The 26,628-nt window shown below is 36.0% G+C and overlaps 1 protein-coding gene across 1 annotated transcript in view; it reads right to left on the reverse strand.

The window, feature by feature from the left end:
* Positions 1–5,241: 5,241 nt before the first annotated feature.
* TOPAZ1 (testis and ovary specific PAZ domain containing 1) overlaps positions 5,242–26,628 on the reverse strand; it is a 36,242-nt gene continuing 14,855 nt past the window's right edge. The window contains exons 6-20 of the mRNA XM_030943360.1: positions 25,951–26,057; positions 23,682–23,767; positions 22,780–22,917; positions 18,437–18,500; positions 17,162–17,313; positions 16,862–16,954; positions 16,448–16,563; positions 15,507–15,573; positions 14,362–14,536; positions 12,765–12,865; positions 9,569–9,734; positions 8,581–8,745; positions 7,350–7,553; positions 6,104–6,287; positions 5,242–5,452 (exon numbers count right to left, since the gene is read on the reverse strand). Coding sequence (XP_030799220.1) covers positions 5,242–5,452; positions 6,104–6,287; positions 7,350–7,553; positions 8,581–8,745; positions 9,569–9,734; positions 12,765–12,865; positions 14,362–14,536; positions 15,507–15,573; positions 16,448–16,563; positions 16,862–16,954; positions 17,162–17,313; positions 18,437–18,500; positions 22,780–22,917; positions 23,682–23,767; positions 25,951–26,057 — 2,029 coding nt within the window. The remainder of the gene's footprint in view (positions 5,453–6,103; positions 6,288–7,349; positions 7,554–8,580; positions 8,746–9,568; positions 9,735–12,764; positions 12,866–14,361; positions 14,537–15,506; positions 15,574–16,447; positions 16,564–16,861; positions 16,955–17,161; positions 17,314–18,436; positions 18,501–22,779; positions 22,918–23,681; positions 23,768–25,950; positions 26,058–26,628) is intronic.

The following is a 26,628-nucleotide window of genomic DNA, read 5'->3' on the forward strand; positions in this document are numbered from 1 at the left end:
TTTAGCCAAAGGCTTGCGTGCGCTTCACGTCGCGTTTTGTTCTGCAGAAAAAAACCCACCAAGCAGGCGAAGAACCAGGCGTGAGCTCTGCAGTCCCGAGGGGAATGGAAGAGCTGCTTTCCTGCAGTTACACAGAATCAGTTAGGCTGGAAAAGACCTCTGAGATCATCGAGTCCAACCTGTGACCGAACATCACCCGGCCACTAGACCATGGCACTGAGTGCCATGTCCAGTCTTCCTTGAACACCTCCAGGCACGGTGACTCCACCACCTCCTTAAACACATTCCAGTGTCTAATCACCCATTCTGTGAAGAAACTCCTCCTATTGTCCAACCTAAACCTCCCCTGGCACAGCTTAGACTATGTCCTGCAATAGTTAACTCTCACAAACATTTACACATCTATTTCTTTTTTTTTTTTGTGACACCAAGGTAGTTGGTGTCAAAATGCACCTGATACAGGATGCAAAAATGTCCATTGCTGCGTTTGAGTACAAAAGGAGATTAACTGTTAGGGATTGCTGTTACTTGCATGCAATCTAATGCATTTCCAGACAGAAAAAGTTAAAAAGAGAATTATCTGTAGTTCAGTGAAGCTTTAAATCAAGTTAACATTCTCACAGCCCTTGGGGGATTTTCATCATTTCTGTAACATGCAGTGTGTTTTTCACTTCCCAAAAGAAGCCAATCAGTTATGTAAGCAAATTGGCTGGACAATTTACAAATGAAAAAATAAATTTAATTGATTCAACAGAAAAGCATGCTGTTTGTTTCACCTGGATTTTAACTTGCTGAGGAATAAAATAAATTGGGAGAGGTCATCAGCAAGTGCCAGTGCCAGATACCAACTCCACTGCTTAAGGTACATATTTTCAAACAGAGCACCCCCATCCTGCCCCAGCTCAGGAATTAATTCCTGCTTTTTATCTAAGTCCCAACATTTATTGTGCTGATGGGAGTACTACTGTGGCTTTATCTCGTCATGATATTTCCTATCCATATATCCATACCCAGGACACATCCCACTAGCTCAGCAAGAGCTGCACAGGTTTCTAAATGGAAAGCTTGTTTTATACCAGATAAAATCATCATCTGAAAAAGTTTGTATTTTGACGTCTTGAGCCCTAACAGAGAATTTTAAACATTCTTGCTTCTTAATTCTAAGTTGCTACAAGTGGCAATTGGAACTGTTTTCTCCTCACTCGTTTGTTTCTGGTTTGGTCCTTGGTCTGTGGAAGGTCAAAAAATAGCATCAGTTTCTCCAATCCTCTCACATGCAATGGTCCAGAACTCTGAGACAATCATGTCAGTATCATTCTGATACTACACATCATTCTAGTAATTAAAAAAAAAAAGGTGATGCAGGAGTGTAGACTCAAAAATATAGAGTTGGATTTTCAAAAAAACCCCTCTCCAAAAAAACCACAAAGGTGCGAGATGCATCTGGAGAATGTGAAAGGATAAGAAATGTGAATAATTGCTTTTACTGTGGCTAAAGTTTATTAAGCTGAGGAGTATAACACTGAGACTTCAGTAATTAAACTTCTACTACTACAGCACAGATATTTAATTTTAGTATTTCTCCTCAAGTGAAACTCACTAACATCCATTTGAATTCTTCAGTGAACTGAGCACAGCCTGTAACCCTGGCTGTAGCCTCCACTTCCAGTTAAAGCTGGAAGCTGGCCATCTCCACAGCTGGGAGTTTCATCCCAATTTATTCATGAGCATTTGCTACATTGTGTGCTCTGTTGTGATGAAGAACTGCATAGTCTGACTGATTTCACACTTTCTTAACCTCCTTATGTGGCGTATCATTCTCCAGGCTCTTGTAGCGGTTACAAGATATTAAACTCTCCACCTCTACTTTGTTGCTTGCCTGTCTTGCTACATATCTAAAAGTGTTCATTACAAAAATCGGAATATAATTAAATAATTTAATGACAATACAGACTCAGATCTTTTGAATGCTTTATAGAAATACTAAAAAACATTTATTAACAACTTAACAACTCCTCCAAAATGCTCCCCCTCCCTCTCCCATTGCTCTTTATAAAACACCATAAAACTATCAAGGTCCTACTTCCAGCTTCTCATCTCTGTCCTGCATTTTGAAACTCTCAAAATTATCAATATTGGAAATAAAATTGTGGTAAGTCTTCCAAACCACATTATTTTTAGTTACAAGAAACTGTCCATACCCAACAAAAATAAGCTTTCCAAGAGCATAGTGTGAAATCAGTGAAAACTGAAGAAAGACTTTCACAGAGGGAATTTCTCATGCATCCAACAACATACTGAAGGAGCACAGTGTTGTCTACTCCAAGCTGCTGAGCACAGCACAGGGAAGATTTTATTTGCACATTTTTCCATTTCTCTCTCTCTCTGTAAACAGGCAAACATACATTTTATTTCCTATATGAAAAAATGATACCAAATATGTTGTTTAATGTCAAACAGAAGTTCTTTCAGCTTAACTTATATTGGGAGAAAGCAAAAATATGGATATTGTCTACTGAGTGGCTGGCTCTACAAAACTGCATTGCCTCTGCTGTACTGAATGTTATTCTTCAGGATACTTTTTCCATCTTTCCAGGCTCGTTTCCATTCCACAGTGGGGTCTTGTCCTGTTTGGCACATGGAATTTCTCTAACCAAAATACTGAGAATGTTACTGAGAGTGTTGCTCTGGCCTTCTGATACACATCAAAATGACGAGACTTGCATTGTATTTCACGCGGACCCAGACAGAACAAAAAGTGAAATACAGGACTTAACAGCAAAGTTGTTTCAATTGCCTACTGGTTTATCATGGTGATAAATGGAAAAACACTATATTGACACAAATGCTAGAAGCCTCACTTGTAACAAAACTTCTGGGGAGCTTGCTTTGCTTGTTAATATAAAAACATGACTGAGATTACACCCTATCAGCTGAAGATGATACTTAGGAGATGGAGCCAAAACATTGCAAAAATTTTACACAGTTCCAAGTTAAGCTTGAAGGTCAGTGATTAACCTTTGTCTGAAAAATAAAGCAACATTTGGAGTTTTGTTCTGGGGATGATCTAAGTGAAAATTCAAGGCTGCTTATAGACGAAAAAATTCTGCTGTCTCTAGAACATCACAAGTTTTGAAGCCATACAAAGAGAATTTTGTCCTTCTGTGTCTGTCAAACACACTATTAGCCACATCGGGTACCACTCACAGGAATGTGGGATTTAGCTGAGGTTCAGATAGCCTCTGTCTAATTCCAAGGGAGATTAAGCCACAAAGGATCTTACAAGAAGTAATTAGCAAAATTGACTTTGCATCTTGCTCCAGTTTTAGTTTGTTGGAACCTTTCAAAATTGCTCTTTACACTAATGCTGGAGTGCCTGCAAGAGCATCAGTTTAGATCCCTCACCTGAAACCTGATTATTTCTTACCCAGTCTTTCAGCTACTGGGAAGCAAAATCAGCAGAATCCAGTTAGATTTAACGAGGTGGACACCCTTACAAACGGCAGAGCCATCTTCATGAATATGAAGGGGCGGAACCCAAAGTTTGTTTGGACCAGTGCCAACTGTACTCTGAGGTGAATGGCTCCTACAGAAATGCCATCTGGTACCACTGGTACTGGATCTACCATTTTTTACATGGAAGGCAGATGATCCCTACAGAAGAATGATACCCTGTGAAAAAACAAGAGCCTCTATCGTAGCATTTTTCTGTACAGGTGGCACAGGAGGAAAGTAGCAATCTTGGTGGTCATCAGATTCAATCCTCTCTCTTCCAGTAGCAATGCCCTAAGACTGGATGAAAAGTGGTATTGAAAAAGTTCAGGACCTGACCCTCAGGAGGTCAGGAATCCAACAACTGACAATCAGATTCATGACATCAGATCAATGGCATAAACCGCAAGACTGGAATAGCAACATCCCCCAAAGAGAAAAACCCCTGACACCAAAACCCTCTTCTCAACCATCCAGTACTAAGGTCATGATGGCTTTCCTGATTTAGAGCTGCAAAGGACACATGAAATAATGCTGCAGGAACTGGGAATACGCTTATGCTACTCCAAAAGAGAGACATTTTTCAAACACTGAGGTCCTGTGCCCCCGTCTTAATCTCACTTATGATGGAACAGCCTAAAAACTCATGAACTTCTATACCCAAAAGAACTTAAGTGTTCAGAACAAAAGGCTTAAAAGGGGATGGAGAGCAGGACCAAAAGAGCTGTATTATTGGCAAGTTTGTGAAGGCTGGTGTTGAAGATCTAAACTAACAACTATAAAAGTGGTGAGCTCAGTAAGTATCAACTTTGACAGAGGCTGTATTGTTTTGCTGTGAGAGGTTTTCTGGTATTAAATGTTTGGTTCTTCTTACTCAGGCTGTAGAATGTGACTTATGCAATTCATGCTTTGAATGTGATTCAGGATTTTCAGGTGGAAAAAAAGCAGAAATCCTGAAGAACCAGGAATGGTGAAACAGGCTTGCTAAAAGTCACCATCTCATCATGCAGTTGGCAGAACCTAAAAGATGGGCAAACCCACCTCTCTCTAAGAGCAAAATCAAAGGAGAATGCAAGTTTTCCTTTTCAGTGGAAGTATCCATATATACAAATGTGAAATCATACACAAGCTATTATCTACATCAAATAAACAGCTAATTAATTTATCAACTAAACCTTCAGCTGTGAGCAACGTGTAGGCTCTCAGTTCTGCGAAGAAAGGTATCCTAAATCAGGCATGTCTCAAGTGATTTTGAAGTTATTTTATTCTCAGTGCTTTTTATTGGGCTTTTGGAGCAAAGAAATTAAGATCTAAGGTGCAAACAGCCGGGACAATGACCTCACAAGTTACTGTGAGGCAGACAAAAGTAAATAGGTATTACTTCTACAGACTATGAATGAATGTGGAAAATGTCTCACTCAAGAACAGCAGATGCACTCAACCAATGCACTTACCTACACTTTTATCTATGCTTATATTATACTTATATGATCAGCTGCTGGGAGAAAGAAGCTAAGTGCTAATTCTTTGTAAGAATGGAGAATGCAGGTTCTGAGGCTGCAGCATCCTCATTATCTGGTGATGCCATTGCAAAACATCTATATAAGTCAGTGTGATAGGAAAAAAATGCTATTTCTGTGCTACTCTCTGCATTATCATCAATATAGTATTAAAAACCACAACTTGAGTTTGAAACCTTGCTGTAAATCAGTAAGGCACAGTCCGAACACAGTGGAAACTGTTTAGTAACTACTGGAACAGCCAAACCTTCTCAGCCCATTTCATATTCTCCTGAAGCCATTTTAGAGCAGATGAATGCTCCAGCCTGTAAACTTCTTCCATATTAACATTCGCTGTCAAATGCTTAAGAAAAAGCTTTGGATCAGATAAATGAGCTGCCTGGAACAGCCTCTCCATTGCCTCCTGATAGGCACCGTTATTCTGAACTGTATCTTCGGATCTGTAAGGGAATTTTAACAAATATAAAATTAGGTACCATACAGGCCTATATGTCACTTGTCTAACACTTTATACTGGCAGGAAAATTACAAAAACATTAAAATAATGCCTTCTATTTTTCACTGATAAATATTATGCTAATTTCTAGACAGATTATATTATTGCTCTGAAGAATTAAATAGTTATAGAAAGAGTATTTTTAACATCTTTAATAGTAATGAAAAATAGTAAGCTTTAATACCAGTGCAAAGTAGCTCTGCAATATTCACAGCACATTTCATGCAAAAAATGTCTCTGGGCTGGAAGATTCAGTACAGGAATGCAAACCATTTAATGAACTTTATATAGCAAGAATTAATGTACATGCTTGAATCTATAAGGTTTGCTCAGTTTTGGCATGTTATTACTTTTGGAACAAGGCTGTGCCTAAGTGACATGCCTACATTTTTTGCAAAAGCAGAACTTACTATTTAAGAAAACAAACAGATATACAGTAGCATACACATGGGAACAAGAGATAAAAAACTTCTCACTAATCCAAGGAACAAAAGGAAGAGATGTATTCTTTGAGACAGATAAGGAAATCAAGATCTATTACTTACATGATCACATGAATAAATACAATCAAAATGGTACATTTCTGACAACAAACCTTTTCAGTATTATTTGAAGAGTCTGGCTAGTAGTCCTTGAACTTTGAATATCATTGGCATTTGAAACAAGAAATATTTCAATGGCCAACAGCATCTCAACTTCAGACAGGTAAGAGGGAATCTTCAGGAGTTTGTGATATAAATTTCCCTGCAGCTCTGGGTAGCAACCCAGTGATAAAGCATCTGAGAGTAAATGCAGAAAATGAGGAGTTAGGATTACCAATACTAAACACAGATCTCTCTTCTGTGCGACTAAATGTGGAAAAACCCCAACCCCAAAGCCTTAATGGATTTTACTATTTCACCTATGAAATAGCTTGATTGGAGAACACAGCACACAGCATTCACACATAATACTCACAGTTGTAAAATATTGGATTTTTTTTTCAATGAGTTTTATCAGCTATGATTAAAAAGCTGTGTCAGAAGTCTGGAGACAGCAAGTCTGTGATAACACAAGTACAACTTAGGCAGGTCAGACAGAAGCTGTTAATCATGGTCAAAGTGAGAGAACATTTGAACAGCATCTCCTGCTTTGTTCCCCTCTCTTCTGTCAAGTGTTCCCAGCAACCCAACATAGCATTTCAGGGGAAAAAAAAAAGAGATGAGGAAAAACTCTAATTCCAATGTTAACAAAACCAAGTATGCATGCCAGAAAGGACGGTCTCTTAAAGCAGTCTACTAACCACAACGATTCTAAGACAGAATCAAACAGTAAAAAATGTGACTGTATGGAGAGACCCTCTGCAGAATGGCTCATCCAGTATTATCTTAACTCAGAAATGGGGAGTTGAAAACAATTAAAGACTACCAGCTGTTAGTTGAAATGAATTTTCTTATAGTTAGGATAAAATAATTAGCCAGACTTCTCAAATCTTAAATATTAATAATTTTACCACTACAGAGATGCTAGTACACTTCTAGAGAGAAGTATTAGGAAATCTAATTTGCCTAGATGAAAATGGGAAGATGATGCACTTTTCAACCATTTCAGAGCTCACGTACTTGAAATTCTGGAACTGAATGTAAAAAATTAATTTTATCACAATTACATTCATTTCATGCCAGGTAGTATGCACTGATTCTTATTTTCAACTCACTATTTCCTAGTAAGTATTTTTGGTTACAAACAAATTCCTGAGAGTGACACAGAAAGTACTGTTTTTCTTTTTACTCATACTGAAATATTATGAGCACATAATCTGAAGAATGTAAGGGGAAGATATTGTTTAAGAAGCAACTTACTTTTGTAATAGGTCCTAGCTTTGGACCATAAAGAACTTCTTCCCAAAGCTGTGATTAATCCTCTAAGTAAAACAAAATCAATAGCAATTTTTTTGGAAAGCATGAAGTCTACTGCAGAAGATGAGACCCCAAGGTTCTTGTTCTCAAAACAGGCATTTATCAGCTTGTTAAAAAGGCAGCTGTATTGAGAAGCATCTATAGTATCTGAAATGAAATTAAAAATATTAACTACTGAATTAATGAAAATGCAAATCTAGCTGAAGGATTGTTTCTCAATCAGTACCTAAATCAGAACTCTTGCCCCTGTCAGCAAGATGGAACAAGGTTGGGATAACATGAATGCTTCATTCATCAGAAGTCTTTTCATACAGTAGTTCATTCACATTGTGAAGGAAAAGTGTTAAGGTTCAAGTAAGAATTTGCTGTCAAAACCAATAGAATCACATAAAAATACATTCACTTGCTCCAGCCTACAAATACAATCTCGATCTGATCTCTCAGATTTAAGACTTCCACCAATAAAAACCCCCTTGGTTTTCTGCTTCTACTCTTACTCTGAACTGTCACCTTTTTGGAAGGACTGAGCAGCCTTGTTTGTCTTTATCTCATAACTTGAAGAACTAGATTCTTTCTGTATTCTCTAAAGTAGATGGTCTTCTAATCAATCTCTCCTAACATACCTAAAGTGTCAGTAGACTGAGACCTACGCAAAGGAATCAGCTGAGATTTCCTCAGTGGAGCCCAAGTAACTACATGTCTCATTTTGAAGTATGCATCCAAAATTTGTCAGATAAATTGAGCCTGACAGAGCACTTGGTTCTTAGCAAGGTATGTAAGAGACGCTTGGGTTAACTAGCTCAGTTAAAGAAAAAAATCCCCACCTCATTAACGTGAAATTAAGATAAAATAAAATTAAAATATTCCTATTTTATCTCACCGTATAGACTGTACAGATCCTTAAAAATTTAATGAGTCTTTCCTGTTGCCCTGCATAGTAACTGAGCAAAAGAGGATGGGTGTGTGTGCACATCCAAGAGTGTGTGCACAAGTGCAGCAAGAGCTGCAGAGCACAACACATATTTAACTGACACTATACTCTTTGGAAAACACAAACAGGCTTGTATAAACCCATCTTACTTCAGCAAATTTTAGCTAGAAAACAATACAAGAACAACACAGAATAATCTGTTAAATTTTTAGCTCTTTACACAGTATCTTTTTCTTTACTTACCAGAATGTTTCTGCAAACCTGGTAAGTTCTGCAGAACTTCAAATGCCTGCCTGTACAAACTCTCCCTCAAGTATTTGTGCACTATTGCACATAACAGATTATGTCGATTGAGGACGTCCGTTTTATCACAGGGCCACAATGGTGCATCTGTGATCCACTCTGACTCTGTGGCAAACAACAGTGCAGTGTTATTTCTAGGAACTGAAACTTCTGGATGCTGAGACTTTGAGCCATTAAGAATGTACTGTAAACTGTACCATGACACAAACTTCAGAATTGCACAGGAAGGGCAGCTTGACTTATTAATAATTTGTTCCTCATGACCAATACTCCTTAGACTGATTCTCTGAACTGTTGTATTGTAAATCATCCCTTTTGTGAAATATCACTGCAGTAAAATGGACTGTCAATGGCATATATAGATATGTATGTACAGCTATGTACAGCTATAAAACTGAACAGCAAATTTACATCCTCAATATCACTTTACAGCACACTTTCTATTCTTTTTATTTCTGAATTTCTTCTATTTTCAGCAGATCAGTTCCAAAAAGCCATATGTAATAATTGCAGAAATATGGCACTGTTCTAAAGCAATTATATTAAATGAGGATTCTGTGAGGTGCAAAGGAACATCGCATGGACCCAAGCCAGAAATTTGACACTGAATGTCCCCTGGTTCAAAAGAAAACTACACTCCCAGCATGGGACAGCATCATTTTCCAAGCTGCACTCCTCCTTCATTATGGTAGATTTTTAGGTAGAATTGTGTTGATAGTAGAATACTGTGAAAACATCTGCAAAAATTAGTTGTAATACTTCTTATACATATAAAGAAGAATATTGACCAGTAAATGATCACCTTTCCTTTGTTGCCTCAGTATTACTGACTATATTTAGTAACACAGACCAGCTTGTAACTTTTATCTGAAATCTGTCATACAAGTGAACTGTTCAAATTTAAGTCAAAATTTTAAGACAGGCTTACCTCTCAATACCCTTGTTGCTCCATCCAAATGTCCAGAATAAAGAAAGATTTCTGCAGCTTTATTAACAATCTGACATCTGGATGCTGACCTCCCTGCACCTACAAGTCCTTTCAAGAGGGTAAAATCTATCTGTAGCTCATGCAGTTTATCCAAAACCTTCCTTCCCTGGTGTAAGAGGGAGAGGGAAAGAGAGAAGGTCAGAGAAAGCAACGCTATCAGTGAACACAGAGTATATTTACATAAAATATAACAGATTTAATTTGGTGACACAAATTTATAGATATCGATGCAGTTATCTGTTCCAAACTGAGTCAGGGGTGAAGTGTAGTAGAATTTCAAATGCAGAGTTTAGGGTTTTTTTAACTATGCAGACAAAAAAACTCTACCAACTTATTGTCCAAGAGCTCCCAACACACTATTACCCATAACATTATTTCTACTATATAATGTTCAAGACAGTATATTTAATATACTTTGTAATTAATTTTTATGTGCTAACTTTGGTTCATTAATATTTTTAATTTTGATTTCATTCAGTACTACACAATCTACAAAATTCTAAAAGATCACACAGATAATTTTCATTTTGCAGCAGAGACATAATTGTTAAACGGAAATAATTACTCCAGCATAAGTCAAAGAAAACACTGATGATTGTAAGCAGCAGGACAATAAACAGGAAGAAGTTTGGCCTATCTGGCCAACATTGTAACAACCAATGACTTTATCATCAGATTCCAGATTGGTATTTAGACTGGTTTTCTACAGAAACTTCATCTTAACAACTTTTTGGCTGTTTGTTGCACTTTTTTTGAAGTACATCTGTTTTATGAACTTTCCTTACCTCTTACAAAGAAAATTCCCTTCAGGACCAAGCAGCACATATATGTTACCCCCAAGAGCCACCAAAGCTCTGCAATAAAGGGGTTTGATGTTCTTGAAGGAAAAATGATATCAAAAGCACATTTAGAGTTTCAGGCAGTCCAACATATTCATAAAACAGCACAGGGCATGTCCTAAAGCCAAAATTAACTTGGGCAGAGTAGGAAGAGCAAATTCATTACTATCTTACTTTCTGGACTACCTTTTGGGCAAAAAAGACATGGACCAAGTAGATACTAGCCCATCAGCCCAGGATTAGGGATTTATCTAATATATATAATGGAGTGAAACAGGTAGAGAGAGGTAAGAATGACAGCTTCCTGAAGCAGAGATAAATTTGAGATCTGCTTGTTCTGATAAAAATCATTCAGAGTAGAACCTCATTCACACTCTATTATGGTCAACACAGGTTGTCTACAAAGCTGTTTGATGATCTTAGTCAGTAATCTCTTGAGAAGAAGGTTTGATACCTAACACAACACTCTCAAAGAAATGAAGATCTTTTGCTCTAGACATGAAAGAAATCACAGTATTGTAAGAAGTATTTACCTTTAGTAACTCATGATGTAAAAGAATAACACTACATGTGCTTCCTACACATTAGGAGAAAAAATTAGGACATGAAGATGAATCTCCTTGAAATATCAGGGGTTATGCTATCCAAGATAAGGCTCTCCATTAAGATGGACTGGAAAACAGCTAAAATGTCTGAAAGCACACAAACACTATATGCTGAAGAAGACAGTCAAAACCCAAGCCAAATGAAACTCTCCAGTGGGTATGTGAGCACTGCCACTCCTCAATGCCAAGAATTTAGATTCTCTCTTCTGTGGTTAGGAGTATCTTAACTGCTAAGTTTGTGGAACAAAAATGCCTAGAGTTCTAGTGCAGTATTACTCGAGTGCTAGTGCAAATTCCCTTTACTCTTAAACAGTACCATACTGTGCTGCAGCTTGAAAGGGACCTGTTGAAGACCATTCAACTCATGAAGGTGATGCTGCAAAATTAATGGTTCATCAGAACAGGCATCCTGTCTCTAGACTAAGCACCTCTACTATATATCTCCTTGGCTTGACCTTGGAAACAGACTGAGCAGTGCACAAGTTTTTTACGTAACAGAATTCCTGAAGGTCACCCCCTAGAGACAATTGTACAAAAGACAATTTAATTCCTCCATGTGAACTAGAAGGGTTCCCTGATGGTAATTTGCACAGAAAAACCAACCCAGAACTTCAAGAGACAAAAGGGGACTGAGAGCATTTCCTTCTGTTCATAAAAATGCATGCTAGAAATCATCCTGTACGGGATGAGGAATATCCCTGAGGGCTTGGGGATTGACCAAGAGGGCAGAATTCATGGGATGCTACACATCCCAGTACAGCATAATTATTAGCTGAAAGGACCAGGCCCAAGTTCAGAATGGGATCACTGACCAAAACACAATCTAAAATCACTGGGGGTTTATATTACTTCTTATGCTATCACTTTTCATGTTGCTTTCTATAAGAGATCGAGTTTGCTATGCACTGGTTCCTTCCAGGAAGAAAAAGACAAATTTAACATTGAAATGGATTTTACTGCAGTGAAATTATGACCAATACTGCCTGAGGCATAAGGAATATAAAACATCCAGTCAAAAGTCTAGTCTCTTAGCCTCGGCTCAGTGTAATGTTTGACAGCAAAGATTTGATTGTAAAGGTATTTCTTTGTGATCATTGGAGTTTTACAAGATTCATGGAACTTAGAAACTTAGATTCAGTGGAAGAAAAGCACTTCAGCAGTTCTGGGGAACAGGGAGATCACCAAGCGCAGATGTGCTATACTGCTTTTCTGTCTTCCTGGCCTTATCCATTCTATTTGAGGTCAGATGCAGAAGCATCAGTGCAGGAAATTGCCCAAACTTCTCTAAATATCACTTCAGTTGGGAGGTCTTAGAATGCAACGTGATTTCCAGCTGGAAGAAAGTAATGTTTCTGGAAATAATCCCATCAGCACCTCACCCCAGAATCTCAAGAAGACCTGTCTCTTAGCTCAGATTCAACCTCAGCTCAGAAAAATCACAAAATGAACATGAGCAATCAGTTTCTAGGTTGTGAGATCAAGTTATGATAGGCTCCACAGAAGACTACTGCTCAGAAAGGCATGATAAATGCGTTGGTCCAGCTGGACAGTTAGGAAGTACTATAAGATGGCAGGGAGGCAGGTAGCACACCCAGTCATCCCACTAGAGAAACTAAAGTTTAATATCCAGAAGAGAAATTACTAGTTCTTTTTCTCTTTTTCTTCCAGTCAGGTTCCTGTAGCACTGCATACCTTTATCCACTGCAGTACTTTGTGATACGAATACATTACGCTTATCCCAGTCCTTCCAATGAAAAGTCTGTCTGCTTTATTATGCTGGGAACTTTTCATTACTGGAAAGAAAAAGAATAAGGCTTAATTGTTTATTTATTTAACATGTAAATGCAGTTTTAAAGAAATTACACATTTCAAAAACACAGTAATCGTGAAAATACTAAATACATTTTCTGAAATATTTGCCACTGAAAGCAGCAACTTCCTAAGTCTTAACATCAGAAGGAGAGTAAATAACTATAGTTTATTCAGACAGTATTTCATAGTAGTCCAAGTAATCCATAAAATGATTGGACATGTAATGGCATAATTTAGTAACATCATTATTTTTAAAGTAAGCTTTACATTTTACAGCACTATGAAGAAATTCTGGTAATTGCAGAACTGAGTAATTACAACCTCTTTGGAAGCACTGTTAGAATTTTTGAGCAGTGGTCTCAAAGTAGAGTGTGAGTACAACAATCCATTCAGCTGTGGGAAAGAAATATTTTTTTGTACTATTAGAAAATAAAAATAAGTAAAATACTTTAAAATACAGTGTTTGTTTAATATTTAGCTCGTATTTGTAATTCTTGTTTTTGTGTATGGGTTATAGAGAATTTAATATATAAATTTTATATATTGGTGTAGTAGCACATGTATATAAGATATAAATAAATAGTGTGTCACTGCTCAAAAATTTTTTACGGATGGAGGCACCTATCAGCTGAGAGACCACTGCTCTAGGAAAGACAGACTAAATTCCAAGCTCCAACAAAATCTTCTCCCTCTGTCACACTTGAAGCTTTTTTATGATATGGAAGTCTGTGGTCAGACAGGATATGCCACATATCTGGAATAAATATTCATTATGTTTTAGTAGATAATACAGGTTAAAAAATATCAAAGTAATCCTTTGCAAAATGATTTAATATTCCACTGATACTTTACCAAGCCTCAGTAATCTGCAAACTCATTAGGAACAATGATACAGATATGCAAATGAAGGGGCATAGGGAGGAAAGAGGCAAGAAAACCTGCCAGAACCATTGAAACATCGGGTTCTCAAGCACCCAGCCCTTGCAGAAACCATTGATTCTTTGGAGAATAAAATAATTCTAAAAATCCAATTTACTAAAAAAAAAAAGATAAAAATTACATACATGATGTAACCTGTTCAATGTGTCTTAAAATATACAAGTATATACATACCTACAGCAGTAAAGCTTATTTATGCTATTAACATAATGTAACATTTTCATGTGAAACTTTACATGAAAATACTGAAATACATTTGCTGTTGTTCTGAGCATAGGCCATTTTTATTGGAAGATCATGAATTCTGGGTTCTCTTTTTGATTTCACAAAACTCTACTGTTCCTCCTTCTGAATCTTCCTTAAGTGTAAGCATTTTATTTCTACTGGAAAATAGCTTGTACTGAACATTACAGCTGACTGTATTTACACCTCAAAAGATTCAGAATACTGTAACATAAAATTAACTAATAATCAGAAAACTATATTAGTTTATCTTTTAAAACCTCTATGAAAAGCACTTCTTTCATCTTAATTTTACCTATATCAGCAAAATCACAAAAAGGGACTCCTGGTCTGTCTGCCTCAGAATCCTTGGTTAGAATTTCAGCAATAGATAAAAACAATTTCTGAAGATCCTCAAAATGTTCACATCCAGTTCTTGCATTAAGATACAAAGCTCCCAGCTTGGTCCAGTCCCTTTTTTCCTTGCAGTGCTGTAAAGGAGGCAAAGGATAAATATAAGCAAACCTGCTTCCAGAAAACCAAACAGAAAATAAAGTGAAATTTGAGATATGTACCTGGGATATACTTAAAGGAGAAAAATGTAGATGAAATGCTACTGCCAAGAACATTCGTAGTCATATGGCAGTTACATGTTGCCAAACTTGCATGGACTGCTAATTACTTCTATCCCTCAAGAAATTAAATTCCTTTTTTCATGTCATGACCCCAATTGAGAAAGCTCATAACTTATTCATCCTATTTAGGAACTGGCATTTATTCAGTATTTTTTTCCCATGATGCATGCTGAGTCTATGGTTATTTTCTATATGAATTAGTCTTTTGTGTGCCAGATCACTTGATGACTTTGGTGTTAAAGAAGTACAAAAATCAGTACTGTTTTTTCCCTTTTTATATTTCAATCTCTGGATCTACACAGTATGTGTGATAATATGCAAACTATATTATAATTGTGCATAATGAGTAATCTGACCTTGAATATGAAAGACACAAGTGTCCAAATAAAGAATGTTTTACAATATTTTCTTATTCTTTAAAATACTGCTCAATGTTGTCAATTGCTTTGACAATTTTCTTATCTATTTTTATACCACATATGAATTCTATCTGCCAAGTAATATATTAGATAAATTTTTGGTGAGGAACGATGTACCGCTACCAGTTACAAGCACGAAAGATGTAAAGCAGAGGAAATAATTGCTTAAAGTTACAAAATCTTTGAATTCAATGCAAAATGAAGATAAAAAACTGCAAGTCTGTAAATCAAAATACTGACATTAGAGAAAGGCCAAAGACAGTTTTCTCCTGCATGCTAACCCTTCCCAAACATGGCTTTGCATAAGCTCACTATACTTGATAACAGAGCCCACTAATTAAAAAAAGTATAGAAATTGCTATTTCATGTAGGTTTTAAAGAAGTCATGAAGAATGCACATACTGTACCTGAATTTCAGCCACTGCCAAGTTGAAGTCAAAAATCCATGTCTTTTCAAAATATCTTTCCTTAATTCTTCCATATAGAAAAAAAAGAATACTTGAATTTTAACACATCCTATTGAACAACAAATTATCACATATGAACATTAAGTGGATGTGATTTTTGATCCTATTTGCTTCACATCACACAAACTGCACACTGAAAACGCTCATTTAAAATCTTGCCAAGGGAAGTTAGCCCATGTATTAAACAAATAATTGAGCAGAGCTATTTTCACAGATGCTGCATATTTGGTTTCCACTGAGAATCAAAAGTATGTTTATGAATCACAAATTTAGTTTCTCAGCTTTTGAGTGTGTGTATTTGATGCAGATGATACAAAAATGAAGAAGGATCACAATTTTGTTCAAGAGATGGGGAAGTATTAGCAGTTTTTGAACAGATTTGACATTTTGTCCAGCATATCCCAGCAGTACTCAAAAAATAACCCTCCTCCCTAGTAGTGTTGGCACAAATGTTTATGTAGTCACTGTAAAGGAAACTAGAAAACTACTTCAGATTATAACTAATCCTAGAAGGGTTGTTTATTGCAGAAGTACCATTTGCTCAAGTGGGTAAAATATATATTAATATTATAAATTATATATTAAATCACAATATTTCTAATTTGGCTAGCTATATAAACTTCTATCACAGCGGGCAGCAAATTGTACAATGATGATTGATATGGAAAAAACTAATAATTATGGTCAGCATCTAAATTTTGATTTAACAATGCTTGGTCTTTAAAACACAGTAAATTGACAGCACTTTAAAATACAATCGGGGGTGATGATAGTATTTTCATTCAACACATCTTTTAAAGATTCCACATAAATTTATAAAAATAGATGCTGAAGAAGGAGCTAAGCAGCTATAATGAGAGAATAGCTCCTTAAAGACGTACCTGGATTTTATAGTCAAGATAGTACTCATTTCCCAACTGGAAACCTCCAACTGGCGAAGTAACTTAATAATGTAGTCAAAATGTTCTAACTCAAGGAGCATACCAGCATCAATGAGCTGTAATATCAAACAAGGTAAGAAAAGTAAGCATGTTAAAAGTTGTGATGACTTAATGCATCTTCAGAGGTAAATGGCAAACAACATAGGGAAGAACACATCGCAGTGAATCTCAGCCAAAAATGAAGGAATAAATGAAAATCGATACCACGAATTCAGCTACTCACAATAACACTTTTCATATTATTTCAGTATTGGTTTTTAAATTGATATGTTTGAGTTTTCAAACAGGCAATTTGTGTAAATATAGTATTTCAGAAATTCCAACAAGCAGCAGTAGTACAAATGAAACTCATACCTTACAGAAGGTACTGATTAATGAAGGCACAGCATTTCTTATATTCAAAGAAGCCACATGCTCAAAAACTTTCAGAAGAACTTCTACAGCTGGCTAATATAGACAAAAAAAGCACATTCAGTTTTGCAACTCCCTTCAATTAGAAAGTGTAGAGATTTTGTAATAGGGTATTCTGAATTACTCCCCTCACCCAAGATTTAAGCACCAGAGTAAAAACAAACCTATTACTATAAATAGCATAGTACTCAAAAAACTAAAATTATGAAACTAAGATTTAAAAAATATTACAAAGTCACCTACCAGTGTCTTGATTTGTACAATTACATTCAATATCTGAAATACTTCCTGCAACAAGCAGTTGTTGAGCAATGAAACAATTAGATCATTCAGCACTTCAGAAGCAAAATCCACACCAGGAGTAACTTCTTCGTAATACCGCACAAATATCTGGACTGAAAAAGCAATTAAATTGAATTTCACTTTGGGGTTAACTGATGCTAACTATTTAAACAAGTTATTTCCTTACATTTTAGACACAGTGTAACGATGCTTAATTGTCCAAGATATTATGGAACAGGGATAGGAGAAATATGAGTGAAAGGATCCATTTTAAATACAGTGTTAACCTTACCAGAACCAGACTGACTATTCTGAAATATGTTGTATCATTGAGCTGAGCACTGTAAGCTCTGTAGGTTCCCAGCAAGCTTAGCTGATTTGGTGCAGCACAAGAAGAATGCACAAACCCAGGTTATATTTGGTACATGCATCAAGGTAGTAAGGCCTTTCCAGACAGGAAGCTCCAGGAAGTGCTGTGTTACAGTGGATGGTCTTACAACCTGCTCCAGTGCCACCCTTCCTTGACAAACATGTACTGTGGCCTGCTGGTATCCAGTGTTACCCACATTAAACACTCGTGTTCAGCACGGGAACACTGCAGCACATGGTGCAACTGAATTCCCCGTTCTCATTCTGCTACACTCTAAAAAGTTTTCAAAACCTTAAAGACTGCTCAGGAGCGGTATAAAAGAAATCACTGTCCAGAGTAAAAACAAAACAAAAGCCCCTTCTGACTGAACTCAAAAGCTCAGATGGCTCTGAATGAACTGCAGTCCCTAAAATGTGTCCTTTGCATATATGGTGTAAGGACTAAACTAAAGCTGTTGGGGGTGGGTGCAGTAGCAATACTTAATTTCAAGAGCTTCCATTCTCACCTTTTTGGTTTTTTGATGTTTGGCCAGGGTGTTCAAAAGCACCCTTATAAAATTTGGGTTCTGTTAAACCTCCTACCTGCCCTATTTACATATTTCTACTCCCAAATCTGGTTACATTCAGGTATGTTCATTTTATGTGGAAGTAAGATTTCTAAGAACCTACTGAGCTAAGTGCTTATCTAAAATTCTAGCCTTACTGGGAAACGGAACTATTAAAATGCAGGGATTGAATGTATTGTTTTATTTGAAGAACTTTTTATTCACTGCTGAAGTGGCAACCATTTCTCCTTTGACAGCCTATTTAATTTGCTTTAAATAAGCTAAGTAACGAAGATCATCAACAGCTACTACTATACCATACCTGCACGTTTTAGGAGGCCTGATTCTTTGATACTAATGTATGTCCTAAGAATTGCCATGCAAATCTGTAAAAAAAGAAAAAAAAATATAGTAAAATGTAACTTCAGTTTATGCTGAAAAAAGAACTACTCACAAGCATGAGTTCTATTATATAATGAGCTTTACATTGCTTCCATGTAAGCCATACATACTGATAAATGATATAAGAAGGTAATGGGGTCGGTAGGCAAAGGCTCTGTCAAAAGGCCAGCAAATCAAACTGAAAAATAATGTAGATGCAATGTTTGGGAAAGAGGCTGTTGGGACCACAAATGTTTGCATGTGTATGTATATACTCATAGCAAACAAAAAAAAGAAGAAAAAAAGAAAATTTGAAAATGCAGTTACTTCAGAGTTAGCATAAATGTGGCAGACTGTAAACAAAGAAAGGGAAGCAAAAATGTGAAAGTGAAGTGTGGCAACTAAAACTTTCATGAATGTACCCACTAAGAAATCAAAAGATCATCCAGAAATGAAGCTGGTAACACCAGTTGTCACAAAGAATCATTCATAAGGACACAGAACAAAAAGCTCAGAACTAACTTGATTTAATGAGCCATTTGACCACAAACTGAAGTGACTAAAAAAAAAAAGAAATCCACACCTAGATATTTTAATGTTATTTAGTATTGCAACATTCTTGTCTTAACATCTTAAGCTGTCAGCTTTGTGATACTTACACATTTTACATATTTACATACTTACACTCCTCCATCTCCGCAGATGAAGAAATAAAGATTACTGATGTTATATCTTAGAATTCCAAGTTCAGGAAAATCCCCACCCCCTCTTAGAAATTCTCTGTCACTTCTAGAACATTTACAGTCTTTCTGCACAACATTGTAAATTGGTCATATTTAATACTATTTTGAGAAATAGTTAAACATCAAGAGACAGAAAATGCCCTAAATTAGTAGTCATGGTAATACATAACTGAATCAGGTTTACTTTTACATGAAACTTCAAAATGACACAGGATTTACTCATGAAGTTCATTATGCAGCAAATTAATTATCATCAAAGCAAAAGATACTGGTTTATGGCCAAGACATCTTATTTTAAAGCCATTAACCTGTTTAGAGCATCAAGCCAAAGAATACAAAAATGATACATCTAAGTATAAATAAAGCTTATTGTTTTTATTTGGAAGCAGTATTGCAATGTTGAGCTATATTCCAAGATATACCTTTCAGGAAATCATGTCAAATTTTTGATCATTAATATATGTGAAGTGTCACTTGGGAACAGGTTAACTCACTTAATCCAAATCTATACTCCCAGGTGGCTGAGGGCATTTCCAGAATAAACTTTAGCTTATAGTAAGGAAATTAGTTTGCTTTCTTATGGAATCAATTTTTTTCCTTCTTTGGACTGACTCCCAAAAAAGGCCAAGATTGCATCTGGAGCTCTGACTGTTCCAAGTATTAGTGAAATTGCTTGGACAACCACTTGTAGTAGTATTCAATCATGGGACATGCTCTATTACATTAATAAAAGAAACTAAATGTGTTATTCATTTACACCTTCTAGAAGGCTTCAGTTGATTTAGTTGTTCCAATTTTGAAAGGTGTAACTGCACCCACAGACTATGTAAAAATGTCAGAATCTTTAAATTTTGAGTTAGCTGTAATAGATTTTGAATGTAGGTACATGAAAGAGATTATTCCTCTTTCCAAAAGGGAGTATATATCACACTATTCTGTCATCTGTCAGTTGATTCCATGACTCATTTAACATGACAATTTAATAAAACCATAATAAAGGCCTCTGTGTTTTATACCACCAACCAACCAACTCTCCACTAAGAGCATGGTCCTACTACAATAACACAGAGGTGCTTATTCAGAAGAACAAGCACAGGAATTCGCTAAATACTCCAGCATCTCCCAGCCAGTGCTCCCTCTCTTGTTTAATAAAGGAAGAAACCCCCATACTGCAGCTTTTATCTCAGTGAGATCAAAACCAGGATCCTTCTTACAGGAATGCTGTGGAAGCTTTGAGATGCATAATTCCTATTCAATGTGGCTGAAACTGACCAAAAGGTTCAAAAGTCCTTTAGTGGTGGTTAGACACAGTAATAAAAGACAGTGTAGAATCACATTTCTTTAGGAAGACACATTAAAAAAACAAAACCAAAATCCACCACAACAGAAGCATATATCCAAGGCCCTGAAGTTTTAAGACAACACTAATGAAAGAAGAAATACTCCTATTTTATATCCTTTCTGTTTCCAGTTATGAGGTTCACAGGATGAAGGAAAAGGAGAATATGAAGTCACAGAAAGTAAAAACTTCTTCAATGGATAGGAGTAAAAAAATAAATTAATGAGTGAGGTTCACAAAGAGAAATAAAGGCTTGCATAACAACATGTTTTGAAACCACTTAACCAAGAAATGATTGCCCATGCCACACTCTGAAATGTCATTTGAGCAAAACAATTTACTCTATTCAGCTCACTGTGTCTTGCCCTTTCATTGAGGACCATGGAATAGAAGCCAGCATCATCTCCTTTACCCTCTTCTCCATCACTGATACATATTGTTAAGACCCACCCTTCCCTTAAATACTCTGGCAAGTATTTGAAACAGTCTTCTGTTTACTTTAACTAATATAAAACAGATCTCACTGCTTGAAAATGAAAGGCATCTTTTAAAAAAAAACTCAAAAAATTGATAACTTGCACAACTTGCTGAGCTCAAGAATATGCTGATTTTCAAAACATATGATGTTTTTATGAACTCAAGCATGGCTGTGTTGTGTGATCAACTACAACTGTAAAGTGTTAAGTATTAGGAAGTTATGCCTTAAAGCATCAACCAGTTACTTAACGAAAAAGAAAAAATATCATTATGGGGAAAGGTATTTCTCTTCAAACACTCAGTGACTATTATCACTGAGAACACGGAGCTCTAAGCAAGTGGACTATCAGTCTGCATAACAGTTCTCCTGAAGAGATTTATTCCTCCTGCTTAAGACCAGATGCCTTTATAGCTTCTTTACCTGTTTTTCTTTCATGTACTTTGGTGCCACCATGAGGTGCTTGGCCTATTATAATTTTTAAATGGACAGGTCTAAAAACATAAATACATACATAAACAAACAAAACTCAGGCACACTTTTAGACTACCAAGAAAGTTTGGCTAGGTTTGGTGGGTAGAAGTGTTAAAGTCTGCTGGAGTGCTGTACCACAAGTCAAATCAAATGGAATGGATTTTTAATAGTCTTAGGCAAACACTTCTTTAATGTGCCTGTAATATAATGAAGCAATAAAAACCACAATAATTCAGATAAACTAGCTGAAAATTACAAATATTCACAACAGCCTGCCAAAGATGTATCACACTTGAGAAAAAAGGAAAAACGTTCCATACAAAATATATATAAAAGAGAAAACATTAAGAAAAATAAAACCAAATTACACTGATGTATTTAAAAATTTCTGACACAGTATATTTAAGATATCAGGAAGATGGACAAGCTGCTTTAGGTGTTAGGTGGTTTTTTTTAGCAACTATGTTTAACAGGTTAACTGCAAGTTATTTTTTTACATTTTGATTCTGAAATTTTTTACTTACTGACATCAATGATAAAATTGCACTCATACCAGTAAGATGGTAGATAAGAAATAAATCTTTTAATACCTGATGAGGACAAGTTAGGCATTTGCTATTGGTCACCTGCTTTGATGTTTTTATTTGCTTCCAGTTAACTTACTAAACTTTCATACAGCAAATTTCAAAATCTTACTACTTGTCAGTACAACCAGCTTGCCTTGCACATTTCTTGGAAGCATTAAACTCAAAATGCCTCTCTTAAATGATTTGAAAACACACTTACTTTGCCCATCATTGGAAAACTATTCTTGCTTGCAAATATTATGGGAACTGTTGCTCTATTTAAAGAGATTACAGCATTTTAAAACAAACACGCCTATTGTTGCACAAAATATGCAGAAGGTAATATACCATAGATGGCTTTTGGCTTTAACAGTACATACAAAGTCTTTGCAAGGATTTGCTTCAAGTCTCTGATGCTCAGGATAGAAATGTCTCAGAATCTGCTACTGTATTTGTACAGCCTAATTGTTGATGAGTGTTAAAGCATCTACTAGTTCAAAATTACACAATTTTTAAAAAAATACTTTAGAAGACCTTGAGAAGAAGAATTTCTCAACAATTTTTTCATCCATCAATCTCTGCTTGATTACTTACTTCCCATATACAAATGAACAAAGGACATGATGTTTTGGTTTTAAAAAGTGTTCACATTTAGAATATTTTCCTTACTTCAATAATTTTTTTTACCTTTTCATCCCCTTGTCCTGGAACATGACAGAACCAACATTTTTTTCTTACACATCCACGTGAAGTCATGAAATAATATCTGCAGTATTTACGGGGCAAGTTAAGTGCATCAAGGATCTGCTGGACTGAATGAGAAGCCTGGAATAAAATAAAATTACAACAAGCAGAAAAAGCCAAATAACATTTCTTGAAAGCAAACATGGTCTTTGTTTTTAAAATTTAAAAATATGTACAAACTATAAACAAAAGCAGAAAATGTGATCTGTAATTCAGCCTCTGAAACAACCCTCACCTCTGTACTGTACTTGCAGCATCTCAAAGGACACAAAGATCAATCCCTTGCCATGTCACGTTAGTGTCTAATACAACAAAAGCCTGTCTTGAAGACCACAAAGAGGGATAATGCAAGAACTGCTAAATGAGATGGACAAAGAGTAGAGAGGAAGGAGAAAGGTGACAAGTTCCTGCACAGCTCTGAGTCATCCTCTGTGTATTCTGGGGCATCAATTTCCTTAACCCTTTTCCAGTGCCCAGCATCATGGATAAAGCAGGCTGTGTTGAACATGTGAAACCTTGTCTGCTTTTCAGTTCTACAAACACCAATAAAGCAAAAATAATTATTTGATTTTGCTTAAGCTGAAAACAGAAATCAAGAAAAGTTCACTGTGAACAGCAGCCCCTTCATCACTGATTTTGTTCAGAAATCAAGAAAAGTTCACTGTGAACAGCAGCCCCTTCATCACTGATTTTGTTCTTGGAAATTATATTTACTCAGTGATAGCATCTTTAAAAGTGTAAAAACATAAACATATACAGATTCACAGTTTGTGACTTGATACATAGGGAACTGTCTGAATAGCCATAAGAAATTTGGCGCCAAAGGCAAAGATTTAACAACTCACATTTGCATTTTTCTCCATCTTCCATGGCTCAAAATCTCCACAATTCTTCAATGGCAGTGGAGTACTTCTTCCCGAAGATTTGTAACCTAAAGATTAGGACGAGGGCACAAATCACATAATAAAAATGAATCATACTGAAACCACTCTCATTTATCTTATTTTCCTTTATATTTATAGTTCCTTCAAGTCACAGCAATGATTAATGAAAATTTGATTAATACAGTCTAAAGCCAGTAATTTAAATTACAGTTTTCTTAATTATCCTAAAAGTGAGACTTTACACAAACTTCAAGAGTAAGCACATTTAAATTAAAAACTTCACTACTTTATCCAAGGATCCTGCTCTAACTTACAGAGATAAGAAAAGGAATAAAAATATCCAGAAGTTTTAATTTCAAAACCTACCCACTTTATCAGTAATCTTTGCATTCCAACATCACTAGCCCTAAATTTAAGCTATTTTTTCTGAACTGATAGAAAAGCTTTCATATTCTTATGTTTTAAGCAATGCAAGTAGAAAGTTTAAGCCCAGTGTAAGTTACTGGTTTCTTAACCATGAAACTTGGTTTTAGAACTTTAATTATTATTGAATGACAGTTTTCTTTCTTTGAAAACTGAATAATGTTAATGGAAGACAAAAGTTCAAATTTTCAACTCCATATCTAAAGACAAATGAGTTTTTGAATGCCCTGCATTCTAGGATTCCCATCTGGCCCCTTCAAAGAACTGAGTGTTCAAAAGACACGGTGCTTAGCCCCTTCTGGCAAACTAAATTTACTAAAGAGCATCCAATAATGAATGTTCTTCTAGAGACTGGCACTAGGTACATGGTTCCTGATTTCCATGTCTTCCTAACAGACAGGACTATCCCAGGATAGGAAGGACTGAGCATAACATAGAACAATGAGTACTAAATGTTATGGTATTGTCACACTGCAAAAACTTGTGAAGTGATGGTCGGCCGCTCAATAAGTTCAGGATTGGATACATTTAGTGACAAGAAAACGACTGAGAAAAGAGCCAGCCAGTAGCTATAGAAAAATCTCACTGGGAATTTGATCTTTCCTCCAGATTCTTGCTATCCCCAAGCATGAAGTTTTTGACCAGTTCCTTTCAAGAGTTTGCACTCTCCCTTGCTGACTGTAGGTCAGACTTGTAGGGAAGAAGGCCCTAAAGTGGAACAGCCAATCCTGCCCGCACAGTTCTGGGAATGAAAGGCTGTTTTGCCCTGTCCCAGCACAGAAACTCTTGCTTTGGCAACTTTCAAATAACTTTAAGAAGGAAGACTTTGAAGAACTCTTCAGAAGGTATACTCTGAAGGCCAAAGATATGAACAGTTTCAAATAACTGGAGTCTGAAGACATATTCAAAATTGCTTTTTATAGCATGTGTTTCTTGCACTACATGAAAATACGGTTAAATAACATGGTAAAATTGTTCTACAAGCTCAGACTGACAGTACAATTTGAAACTCAACAAGAACCCAGTCACTGATCTTAATTCAAGAAATCCATGTTTACAAATATCCATATTAATCAACAATTCTAAAAACACTGATTTCCAAAGCACCTGTTGCAAAGAAACAGAATGCAGTAACTATCCACAAGTAATTGATTCCTATTTTTCTCTATCTTGTATACCAAATAAACCACGCAGTTATGCAAGGCTAGATGTCAGATTTGTTATGTGCAGTGACTCCAGTTCCATTATGACTTCTCTGGTGGCACAGACATCTGTCCCACATGTAAAACAGACGGGGTCAACAAGAAGTGCTACTTACTAAATCTATATAATTATTTGATCCAGTCTAATGAATGCCTCAAAACAATTTGAATTCGCATAAACAACTAAGTCCTGACCTTCAGCAAGGTGGGCAAACCACTTCAGCAAGCCTTACTAAGAACAATCAACCAACCAAATCTGCAGTCACATTCTCTGACCACAAATAAAGGGAAACAAGTCACTTGCTAATAACACATGTCAAGCACAATGTGTCAGACTTCTAAGAACGCATGCACTCCTGTACCATTGAAGTATCTGAGAGGCATAAATATCAGATAGAATTATTTCTAGAACAGAATTCTGCTAAAAACTCAATCCCAAACCTCTCACTAAGGTACCATACGAGATCTTGCAGTTTTGCTTTTATATATGCAAAGTAAAATTCCAGTCAATATCTTCAGGAACTGAAGACAGTCCTTAAGATTTCATTGGCAAATAAAGCACAAATAAAAAATCATGACGGGCTCATCAACACAGCATACAATACCATTTGTCCAGGATTTCATCTCTGTAGTTCCACTGAAGAGATTTACTTTTTGGTCATTCAATGGCAATCCTGATAGCAATTCACAGTTCACTTTGTATTTACAGTCACTGTTGAATATTAAAAACCAAAATTTTGTTAAAATTAGTTTGTTTAACCAAATTTAACAAGGGTTTCTTTCATGTACTGCATGCCTTAAAAGAAGGATTAAGTGTATAAAAGATGAGAATTTCTTCAACACTTATGCAACACTTCAAAACTTGCCATAAATTTAAATAGCCAGCAGTCCCAACAATTTTACTTTCATTACTCTCATTTGCCTGGTCCAATCTGATTATGATTTTAGCTGAGATTATTCTGCCCTAACGCAAAATGATATGAAATTCAATAAATAAGTAAAAAAGGCACCTGTGAACCACTCCCCCCACCATTCTGACAAGAAGACTGACATGATTTCTGTCACCTATGAAGAAGTAAATTTCAAGGCTTTTCAAATTACATTTAAAGACATTTTAATTTTAATTTAGATTTTAATTACATTTAAACTGTTTTCTTTCCTAAAAACTGACGACTGGACAGAAGATTTAGGTGATTTCAAAGAGAACCCCAATTAAAGACTGTTCTGCTTTTATTCCCAAATATTTCAGAGAATTAAACTACTAAAATTCCAGAGAATTAAAC

This window comes from Camarhynchus parvulus, chromosome 2 (genome assembly GCF_901933205.1).
Source record: "Camarhynchus parvulus chromosome 2, STF_HiC, whole genome shotgun sequence".
Taxonomy (NCBI): domain Eukaryota; kingdom Metazoa; phylum Chordata; class Aves; order Passeriformes; family Thraupidae; genus Camarhynchus; species Camarhynchus parvulus.